Here is a 12,500-nt window from a genome sequence, read left to right on the forward strand (position 1 = left end):
GACACATTGAGCTCTCTGAGTTGGTGAAAGTTAATTCCAGATTATAAATCATGCCTCTCACCTGGATATTTGAAGGTTGTGGACATAAACCCACGAGTTGGTCCACTTTGACATCCAACTTAGACACGAAAAAACTTTGCGAGGATCATGATGAATTGCTGATGTAAAGGGGAATATATATATATATATATATATATATATATACATACATACACGCATGTATGTATATGCATGTATGTATGTATATATATATATATATATATATATATGCCCTGTACAGTCTTTATCCCAGTGAGAACAGACATTGTACAGTAAGTGATTGTTTTATGATGTTTGTACATCTTGTTTAGCAGTTAGCAATACTGCTGCATGATGCTTAGTGTTTGACTAAAGCTGCATCTGTTTCGCACACAGCTTCTAAAACTTCCTCCTCCTTATTCTCGGGTTCAAAAATCAATCAATCAATCAATGATTATTTATATAGCCCTAAATCACCAGTGTCTCAAAGGGCTGCACAAACCACAACGACATCCTCGGTAGAGAAATAGAAGTTTCTGGATCATTTTTTGTCCCCAAAGTAGTCTTTGTTGTCCCTCATCAAGTCTGAAATGATTAGCAGTTTCTTGTTGTTGTTGAGGGGAAATAGAACACGCTTGGTGAAATTAATACGGCCACAGTATATTTAAAATTATCAAAATATGTAAATATTTTTATGAACGTTACTACATTACATACTGTTTATACTTACAGTGTGTTTATTAAACTTTGATGGAGGTTTTGGGAATAGAGCGACTGACATTAGCTCCTTTTGTTAGCTGACTTTTGCTAGCATTTATTTACCGTTCAGAATGCTTAAAACAAGAAACACATCTTACATAAGAATTGTGAACGAGGCAACGTTACTCCAAAAAAGTGCAGTTCCCCTTTAAGTAAAAGTGATGTTCATGGTTGTGCTCGTGGATTTTACTGGCAAGTGTTTATAATATTTGGTTGACCTTTATGAAGGAAAATATAAAAAATGTTTAAAATGGCAAATTTGGAATGGAGATTCTGTATTGAGGCTAACATGCTAACAGATGTCAAGAACATGACCTTGCAGATGTTTAGTATTTACAGTATTTTTTTACACTATTTATTATTTACAGAATATTAACCATATTTAGTATTCACAGTATTTATTATTTACAGTACTCACTCTATTAAGTATTTACAATATTCACAGTATTTAGTATTTCCAGTACTCAATGTATTTAGTATTTACAGTATTCACCGTATTTAGTATTTACAGTACTCAATGTATTTAGTATTTACAGTATTCACCGTATTTAGTATTTACAGTACTCAATGTATTTAGTATTTACAGTATTCACCGTATTTAGTATTTACAGTATTCACTGTATTTAGTATTTACAGTATTTACAGTACTCACTGCATTTAGTATTTATAGTATTCACCTTATTTAGTATTTACAGTATTCACAATATTTACAATAGTTAGTATTTACAGTAGTCAGTATTTACAGTTTAGTAATCACAGTATTTAGTATTTACAGTATTCACTGTATTCCGAATGTACAGTATTCTGTATTTAGTATTTACAATATTAACAGTATTAAGTATTCACTGTATTTAGTATTTACAGTATTCACCATTCTCACCGTATTTAGCATTTGCGGTATTTAGTATTTACAGATTAGTATTTACAGTATTTGGTATTTACAATTTTTTCTATTTACAGTATTCACCGTATTCCGTATTTACAGTATTCACCATATTTACAGTATTCGTCATATTTAGTATTTACAGTATTCACAGTATTTAGTAGCTACAGCATTCACCATCTTCAGTATTTACAGTATTTACAGTAGAGCTGTAAGAAGGGGATATGTTTAGCAGCGTCTACAGGAGATGTTTCACGGACAGGAGTCAACAAGGTCAGAGGTCACAGGAGAAGTCTGCTCCCAAACCTTCAAAGTAATCCAACAAGTCCAACAGCAGGAATGAATAATTCATAAGGAGGCGTGTCCTACTTAGGTGTGGGAACAGGAAGTGGAATGAGGCTGCTGTCAAACAAGTTTCACCATGTTTGATGTAAGTGTGTGTGTGTGTGTGTGTGTGTGTGTGTGTGTGTGTGTGTGTGTGTGTGCATGCGTGTGAGTGCGTGCGTGCGTGCGTGCGTGCGTGTGTGTGTGTGTGTGTGTGCTTGCAGACATCCTGACGTGTGGTCGCCATGACGCTGAAGGCAGCACTTCCTAAGTATGAGCTCTTCTTCTACTACACCGTGCTGGTCTTGGCCCTGTCCTGGTCCACCTGCTGGGTCTTCCACGTGTCCGCCTGTGAGTACCACTGGACACACCCTTTTAGACACTCCCACACCCTTCATACACTCCAACACCCTGTTATACGCTCCCACAATCTTCATACACTACCGCACTCTGTTATACACTCCGACACTCTTTATTTACTTCAACACCCTTCGTACACTCCAAATACACTCCGACACCCTTCATACACTCCAACACTCTTTACTTACTTCAACACCCTTCGTACACTCCAAATACACGCCGACGCCCTTCATACACTCCCACACCCTTCATACACTCCCACACCCTTCATACACTCCCACACCCTTCATACACTCCCACACCCTTCATACACTCCCACACCGTTATACACTCCCACACCCTTCATACACTCCCACACCCTTCATACACTCCCACACCCTTCATACACTCCCACACCGTTATACACTCCCACACCCTTCATACACTCCCACACCCTTCATACACTCCCACACTCTTTATTTACTTCAACACCCTTTGTACACTCCAAATGCACGCCGACACCCTTCATACACTCCCACGCCCTGTTATACACTCCAACACCGTTATACACTCCAACACTCTTTATATACTTCAACACCCTTCATACACTCCCACACCCTGTTATACACTCCTACACCGTTATACACTCCCACACCCTTCATACACTCCAACACTCTTTATTTACTTCAACACCCTTCATACACTCCCACACCCTTTCATACACTCCCACACCTTTCATACACTCCCACACCCTTCATACACTCCAACACTTTATTTACTTCAACACCCTTCGTACACTCCAAATACACGCCGACACCCTTCATACACTCCCACACCCTTCATACACTCCAACACTTTATTTACTTCAACACCCTTCGTACACTCCAAATACACGCCGACACCCTTCATACACTCCCACACCCTTCATAGACTCCCACACCCTTCATAGACTCCCACACCGTTATACACTCCAACATTCTTTATATACTTCAACACCCTTCATACACTCCTACACCCTTCATACAACATTCTTTATATACTTCAACACCCTTCATACACTCCTACACCCTTCATACAACATTCTTTATATACTTCAACACCCTTTGTACACTCCGACACCCTTCATACACTCCAACACTTTATTTACTTCAACACCCTTCGTACACTCCAAATACACTCCCACACCCTTCATACACTCCAACACTTTATTTACTTCAACACCCTTCGTACACTCCAAATACACGCCGACACCCTTCATACACTCCCACACCCTTCATAGACTCCCACACCCTTCATAGACTCCCACACCGTTATACACTCCAACATTCTTTATATACTTCAACACCCTTCATACACTCCTACACCCTTCATACAACATTCTTTATATACTTCAACACCCTTCATACACTCCTACACCCTTCATACAACATTCTTTATATACTTCAACACCCTTTGTACACTCCGACACCCTTCATACACTCCAACACTTTATTTACTTCAACACCCTTCGTACACTCCAAATACACTCCCACACCCTTCATACACTCCAACACTTTATTTACTTCAACACCCTTCGTACACTCCAAATACACGCCGACACCCTTCATACACTCACACACCCTTCATACACTCCCACACCGTTATACACTCCAACATTCTTTATATACTTCAACACCCTTCATACACTCCAACACTCTTTATTTACTTCAACACCCTTCGCACACTCCAAATACACTCCAACACCCTTCATACACTCCAACACCCTTCATGCACTCCGACACCCTTTATATACTCCAACAACCTTTTTATAGTCCAACACTCATTATATACTCTAACTCTCATGTACTCTAACACTCTTTATATACATTAACAGTCTTTATACACTCCAACACTCATTATATATCCTTTATATACTCCAACACTCTTTATATACTCTATATGACAATCATTGGTACTTTACTTTATATACACCCCATCACCTTTTATATACTCCAACACTCATTGTATACTCCAACACTCATTATATACTCCAACACTCATTATATACTCCAACACTCATTGTATACTCCAACACTCATTGTATACTCCAACACTCATTATATACTCCAACACTCACTATATACTCCAACACTCATTGTATACTCCAACACTCATTATATACTCCAACACTCATTATATACTCCAACACTCATTATATACTCCAACACTCATTATATACTCCAACATTCATTATATACTCCAACATTCATTATACACTAACACCCATGATACACCCCAACATCCTTTATATACTCTACAACTATTTATATACTCCAACACTCATTATTCAGTATACCTCAACTTACATAAATTGACTCCCCAAAGTAAAATAATCTTGAAAGTAGTCTGTTGATTTGTTGGATAGTTTTTACTGCCACTTAGTGGACAAAACTGGAAGCTGATACATTTTAATTAGTTGCTCTATTTTTATTTTGTCGACATTACAAATCCCAATAAATGTTTCACTGTGTTCTTTACTTACTTCATAGATTGTAATTGGATTCCAATGATACTAAACTTACAACCAATGATGTCACTCAAAAGCATACACTGACAAAAATAAAAGGCCGTAGACGAGCACAACGTAACCCAACAGGCATCTTATCATGATTATGAGATTTAAAACATCTAAATTACAAAATAAGAAAGTCGAAACTATGAGATAAAAACCCACAATTATGATATAAAAAAATCATAATAAAGAAATAAAAAGTCATAATTATGAGATAAAAAGTAGAAACTGTGAGCTAATAAATGCATGTACACCTTCAGTCTCATAATTAACACTTTCATCTCATCACTTGACTCTTCATTGAAATATTGCTTTGATGGCGGAAATGGGCTTGCATTTGTAAATAATGAAAGTGTAATAAATATAATAATAAAGTGGTGAGTGCAAATGTAAGTAATAAGTGTAATAAATATGATAATAAAGTGATGAGTGCATATGTAAATAATAAAAGTGTTATTAATGTAATAATAAAGTGGTGAGTGCATATGTAAATAATAAGTGTAATAAATATAATAAAGTGGTGAGTGCATATGTAAATAAGTGTAATAAATATAATAAAGGGGTGAGTGCATACGTAAATAATAAAAGTGGAATAAATAATGACAAAGTGGTGATTTCATATGTAAATAAGAGTAATACATGTAATAATAAAGTGGTGAGTGCATATGTAATAATAAAAGTGTAAAATATAATAAGGTGGTGAGTGCATATGTAATTAATAAGTGAAATAAATATAATAATAAAGTGGTGAGTGCATATGTAAATAATGAGTGTAATAAATATAATAATAAAGGGGTGAGTGCATATGTAAATAATAAAAGTGGAATAAATAATGATAAAGTGGTGAAATCATATGTAAATAAGAGTAATACATGTAATAATAAAGTGGTGAGTGCATATGTAAATAATAAAAGTGTAAAATATAATAAGGTGGTGAGTGCATATGTAAATAATAAAAGTGTAAAAAATATAATAAAGTGGGGAATGCATATGTAAATAATAAAAGTGTAAAAATAAAATAAAGTGGTGAGTGCAAATGTAAATAATAAAAGTGTAATAAATATAATAACAAAGTGGTGAATGCATATGTAAATAATAAAAGTGTAATAAATAAAGTGGTGAGTGCATATGAAGTGAATTAGTGAATTATATTTATATAGCGCTTTTCTCTAGTGACTCAAAGCGCTTTACATAGTGAAACCCAATATCTAAGTTACATTTAAAGCAGTGTGGGTGGCACTGGGAGCAGGTGGGTAAAGTGTCTTGCCCAAGGACACAACGGCAGTGACTAGGATGGCGGAAGCGGGAATCGAACCTGCAACCCTCAAGTTGCTAGCACGGCCACTCTACCAACCGAGCTATACCGGTTGTAAATAAGAGTATAAAATGTAAAAGTGGTGAGTGCCTATGGAAATAATAAGTGTAATAAATGTAATAATAGTAATAAAGTGGCAAGTGCATATGTAAATAATAACTAATAAATATAAGAATTAAGTGGTGAGTGCATATGTAAATAAGAGTAATAAATGTAATAAAGTGGTGAGTGCCTATGTAAAAAAAAAGTGTAATATAACAATAATAAAATGGCGAGTGCATGTGTAAATAATATAACTAATAAATATAATAAAGTGGTGAGTGCATATGTAAATAAGACTAATAAATGTAATAAAGTGGTGAGCGCCTATGTAAATAATAAGTGTAATAAATATAATAATAAAGTGGTGAGTGCATATGTAAATAATAAAAGCGCAATGAATGTAATAATAAAGTAGTGAGTGCGACATGACGAGAAGTTTGAGCAGTAAGTTGTGCAAAAGGTCAACGTGAGTAAAAATAGACAAAACAAATGTTTGATGTGTTAGAGTGTGATTCAGAAATAGAACTTTAGTGAAGGTTAGAGCTCAGATGTCACAAAAATACCACAGAGGAAGTTTGTGTGTCAATAAAGTTTTATTCTTGGATTTATTTTACGCGCCAATAAAGTTTAGTTCTTGGATTTAATTTACGTGTCAATAAAGTTTTGTTCTTGGATTTATTTTACGTGTCAAAGTTTTGATCTTGGATTTATTTTATGTGTCAAAGTTTTGTTCTTGGATTTATTTTACGTGTCAATAAAGTTTAGTTGTTGGATTTATTTTATGAGTCAATAAAGTTCAGTTCTTGGATTTATTTTACGTGTCAATAAAGTTTAGTTCTTGGATTTACTTTATGTGTCAAAGTTTAGTTCTTGGATTTACTTTATGTGTCAAAGTTTAGTTCTTGGATTTATTTTACGTGTCAAAGTTTAGTTCTTGGATTTATTTTACGTGTCAAAGTTTAGTTCTTGGATTTATTTTATGAGGCAATAAAGTTTATTTCTTGGATTTATTTTACATGTCAATAAAGTTTAGTTGTTGGATTTATTTTACGTGTCAATAAAGTTTAGTTGTTGGATTTATTTGACAGCAAACGCCAACAGAAAAAGCTTAAAGTCCAAAGTGAAGCCAGGATGGAACATTTTTGGCAGGAAAATGGTAAGTCAGTCTTGTAGCTTTTGTTTGCCATCACCTCGCTTTTGTTTACCTTTTGTTTGCCATCACCTTTATCTTGTTTACTTTTTATTTGCCATCACCTCTCTTTTGTTTACCTTTTGTTTGCCATCACCTTTATCTTGTTTACTTTTTATTTGCCATCACCTCTCTTGTGTTTACCTTTTGTTTGCCATCACCTCTCTCTTGTTCACCTTTTGTTTGCCATTACCTCTCTTTTGTTTACCTTTTGTTTGCCATCACCTCTATCTTGTTTGCCATCACTTCTATCTTGTTTACTTTTTATTTGCCATCACCTCTCTTTTGTTTACCTTTTGTTTGCCATCACCTCTCTTTTGTTTACCTTTTGTTTGCCATCACCTCTCTATTGTTTGCCATCACTTCTATCTTGTTCACCTTTTATTTGCCATTACCTCTATTTTGTTTACCTTTTGTTTGCCATCTCCTCTCTCTTGTTTACCATCACTTCTATCTTGTTTACCCATTTTTTGCCAACACTTCTCTTTTGTTTACCATCACCTCTCTTGTTCACATCACTTTTATCTCGTTTACCTTTTATTTGCCATCACCTCTCTTTTGTTTGCCATCACTTCTCTCTCTCTTGTTTACCTTTTGTTTGCAATCACCTCTCTCGTTTGCCATCACATCTGCGTTGTTTACCTTTCATTTGCCATCACCTCTCTTTTTCGTGTTTACCTTGTATTTGTCATCACCTCTCTCGTTTACCTTTTGTTTGCCATCACCTCTCTGTTGCTTACCTTTTTATTTGCCATCACCTCTCTCTCTCTTGTTTACCTTTTGTTTGCCATCACCTCTCTTTTGTTAACCTTTTGTTTACCATCACCTCTCTCTCTTTTTATTTAACATCGCCTCTTTTCTCTCTCGTTTACCTTTTTATTTGCCATCACCCCTCTCTCTTTTCTTTACCTTTTGTTTGCCTTTACCTCTCTCTTGTTTACCTTTTGTTTGCCATCACCTCTCTTTTGTTTACATCACCTCTCTCTCTCTTCTTTACCTTGTATTTGCCATCACCTCTCTCTCTCTCTCTTGTTTACCTTTAATTTGCCATCATGTGTTTGTTGTACTTACCCCCAGGACACGGGGGATTCGGAGTGGGCCATGTGGTTTTGGACTTTGCGGGCCCACATCCTGTTTGCTCTGTCGGGACACGTGCTCCATGTTGGCTCCTCAGGTGCTACACACACAACATATCACAACAAAGTTTAGCACAGGGGTGTCCAAACTTTTTCCACTGAGGGCCACACATTGACAAATGAAAACATGAGGCGGTCATTTTGACTTCTTTCTTTTTCAAAAGCAATAAAAGATACACACGTTTAACCTCAGTCATAAAAATTGTTAAAATAGGTCATATATTCATTTAAAAAATTTTTTTATTAACACTTAAACTCTGTAGATCAACCTAAGGTCTAAGAATATGTGGATTTAAAGTGGAAAAAGTATGTTTTATGCAAAAAAACAACAACCCTGTTTTTATGGCAAAAGGACCAAATATGCAACATTCTTTCACCAAAAATGTTGAAAGTGTAATATTTGATGTGAAATAATTGGAGTCTTACATATGTCAATAATTCATAACAACTTTGTTTTTGATTCATTATTATTTATTCTTGGGAATCCAAAAGGTTCCCATTCATAAGTGTTAATCATGCATTTCTTTTAATTTTACTTTCAACACTTAAATCTCTATATCAACTCCAGATGTTAACATAAAAAAAAAAAATGTTTTTCCTTTCTATGTTTTAAAAGTATTAATCATACTTTTTTTTTTAACTAACAGACCTTACAGTCAATTTAAAAATATATATTTTTGTTTATTTTATGCCTTTTTATTGTCTAAGAAAACTTAGTTTTTTTATGGCAAAGAACAAAATATGCAACATTTTCCAAAGTGTAATATTTGATGTGAAGTCATTGGAGTTGAAAATATGTCGATTAATTAACTTTCAACACTTAAATCTGGACATCAATTTCAGACTTTTCAGTCAATTTTTTAAAAATATTTTGGTTTGTTTTATGCCTTTTTTTGTGTGAAAACTTTTTTTTTTTTTTGGCAAAACACAAAATATGCAACATTTTCCAAACTAATATTTGATGTTAAATAACAGGAGACTTAAATATGTCAATAATTCATAACAACTTTGATTTTGATTCATTATTATTTATTCTTGGGAATCCAAAAGGTTCCCATTCATAAAAGTGTTATCCATCCATTTTCTACCGCTCATTCCCTTTCGGGGTCGCGGGGGGCGCTGGCGCCTATCTCAGCTACAATCGGGCGGAAGGCGGGGTACACCCTGGACAAGTCGCCACCTCATCGCTGGGCCAACACAGATAGACAGACAACATTCACACTCACATTCACACACTAGGGCCAATTTTTTAGTGTTGCCAATCAACCTATCCCCAGGTGCATATCTTTGGAAGTGGGAGGAAGCCGGAGTACCCGGAGGGAACCCACGCATTCACGGGGAGAACATGCAAACTCCACACAGAAAGATCCTGAGCCTGGATTTGAACCCAGGACTGCAGGACCTTCGTATTGTGAGGCAGACGCACTAACCCCTCTGCCACCGTGAAGCCTTAAAAGTGTTAATCATGCATTTTTTAAATTTTACTTTCAACATTTAAATCTCTGTATCAACTCCAGATGTTTACATTTAAAAACATTTTTTTTTCCTTTCTTTGTTTTAAGTGTCAATATTTTTTTTTTTTTAAACTAACAGACCTTACAGTCAATTAAAAAATATATATTTTTGTTTAATTTATGCCTTTTATTGTCCAAGAAAACTTAGTTTTTTTATGGCAAAGCCCATAATATGCAACATTTTCCAAAGTGTAATATTTGATGTGAAGTCATTTGAGCCGAAAATATGTCGATTAATTAACTTTCAACACTTAAATCTCGACATCAATTTCAGACTTTTCAGCCAATTTCTAAAAAATATTTTGGTTTGTTTTATGCCTTTTTTTTGTCTGTGAAAACTTTTTTTTTTTTTAATGGCAAAACACAAAATATGCAACATTTTTCAAACTAACATTTGATGTTAAATAACAGGAGACATAAATATGTCAATAATTGATAACAACTTTGTTTTTGATTAATTATTATTTATTCTTGGTCATCCAAAAGGTTCCCATTCATAAAAGTGTTAATTATGCATTTTTTAAATTTTACTTTCAACACTTAAATCTCTATATCAACTCCAGATGTTTACATTTAAAAACATTTTTTTTTTCCTTTCTTTGTTTTAAAAGTGTCAATCATACTTTTTTTTTTTTAACTAACAGACCTTTCAGTCAATTTAAAAAATATATTTTTTTGTTTAATTTATGCCTTTTATTGTCTAAGAAAACTTAGTTTTTTTATGGCAAAGCCCAAAATATGCAACATTTTCCAAAGTGTAATATTTGATGTGAAGTCATTGAAGCCGAAAATATGTCGATTAATTAACTTTCAACACTTAAATCTCGACATCAATTTCAGACTTTTCAGCCAATTTTGAAAAAATATTTTGGTTTGTTTTATGCCTTTTTTTGTGTGTGAAAACTTTTTTTTTTTTTTGGCAAAAAAACAAAATATGCAACATTTTACAAACTAACATTTGATGTTAAATAACAGGAGACTTAAATATGTCAATAATTCATAACAACTTTGATTTTGATTCATTATTATTTATTCTTGGTCATCCAAAAGGTTCCCATTCATAAAAGTGTTAATCATGCATTTTTTTAAATTTTACTTTCAACACTTAAATCTCTATATCAACTCCAGATGTTTACATTTAAAAAAATTTTTTTTTCCTTTCTTTGTTTTAAAAGTGTCAATCATTCTTTTCTTTTTTTTAACTAACAGACCTTTCAGTCAATTTAAAAAATATATTTTTTTGTTTAATTTATGCCTTTTATTGTCTAAGAAAACTTAGTTTTTTTATGGCAAAGCCCAAAATATGCCACATTTTCCAAAGTGTAATATTTGATGTGAAGTCATTGGAGCTGAAAATATGTCGATTAATTAACTTTCAACACTTAAATCTCGACATCAATTTCAGACTTTTCAGTCAATTTTGGAAAAATATTTTGGTTTGTTTTATGCCTTTTTTTGTCTGTGAAAACTTTTTTTTTTTATGGCAAAACACAAAATATACAACATTTTCCAAACATTTGATGTTAAATAACAGGAGACTTAAATATGTCAATAATTCATAACAACTTTGTTTTTGATTCATTATTATTTATTCTTGGGAATCCAAAAGATTCCCATTCATAAAAGTGTTAATCATGCATTTTTTTTTATTTTACTTTCAACACCTAAATCTCTATATCAACTCCAGATGTTTACATTTAAAAAAAAATGTTTTCCTTTCTTTGTTTTAAAAGTGTCAATCATACTTTTTTTTTCAACTAACAGACCTTTCAGTCAATTTAAAAAAATATATTTTTAATTTATGCCTTTTATTGTCTAAGAAAACTTAGTTTTTTATGGCAAAGCACAAAATATGCAACATTTTCCAAAGTGTAATATTTGATGTGAAGTCATTGGAGCTGAAAATATGTCGATTAATTAACTTTCAAATCTTAAATCTGGACATCAATTTCAGACTTTTCAGCCAATTTCTAAAAAATATTTTGGTTCGTTTTATGCCTTTTTTTTGTCTGTGAAAACTTTTTTTTTTTTTTTGGCAAAACACAAAATATGCAACATTTTCCAAACTAACATTTGATGTTAAATAACAGGAGCCTTAAATATGTCAATAATTCATAACAACTTTGTTTTTGATTCATTATTATTTATTCTTGGTCATCCAAAAGGTTCCCATTCATAAACGTGTTAATCATGCATTTTTTTTATTTTACTTTCAACACATAAATCTCTACATCAACTCCAGATGTTTACATTTAAAAAAAAATGTTTTCCTTTCTTCGTTTTAAAAGTGTCAATCATTCTTTTTTTTTTTTAACTAACAGACCTTTCAGTCAATTAAAAAAATATTTTTTTTTGTTTAATTTATGCCTTTTATTGTCTAAGAAAACTTAGTTTTTTTATGGCAAAGCCCAAAATATGCAACATTTTCCA

General features: G+C 33.2%; 1 protein-coding gene across 2 annotated transcripts in view; it reads left to right on the plus strand.

Moving 5' to 3' along the window:
- hhatlb (hedgehog acyltransferase like, b) overlaps nt 1-12,500 on the plus strand; it is a 31,934-nt gene that overhangs the window by 626 nt on the left and 18,808 nt on the right. Inside the window, exons 2-5 of one of the 2 annotated variants that reach the window (XM_061921281.1) lie at nt 2,209-2,335; nt 7,320-7,387; nt 8,498-8,581; nt 8,909-8,947. In XM_061921281.1, the coding sequence (XP_061777265.1) occupies nt 2,230-2,335; nt 7,320-7,387; nt 8,498-8,581; nt 8,909-8,947 (297 nt within the window). In that variant the 5' untranslated portion in view covers nt 2,209-2,229. Of the gene's footprint in view, nt 1-2,208; nt 2,336-7,319; nt 7,388-8,497; nt 8,595-8,908; nt 8,948-12,500 lie in introns of those variants that run through there. The other variant, XM_061921280.1, reaches the window with a different exon arrangement.

The sequence above is a fragment of the Nerophis ophidion genome, linkage group LG15 (genome assembly GCF_033978795.1).
Source record: "Nerophis ophidion isolate RoL-2023_Sa linkage group LG15, RoL_Noph_v1.0, whole genome shotgun sequence".
Taxonomy (NCBI): domain Eukaryota; kingdom Metazoa; phylum Chordata; class Actinopteri; order Syngnathiformes; family Syngnathidae; genus Nerophis; species Nerophis ophidion.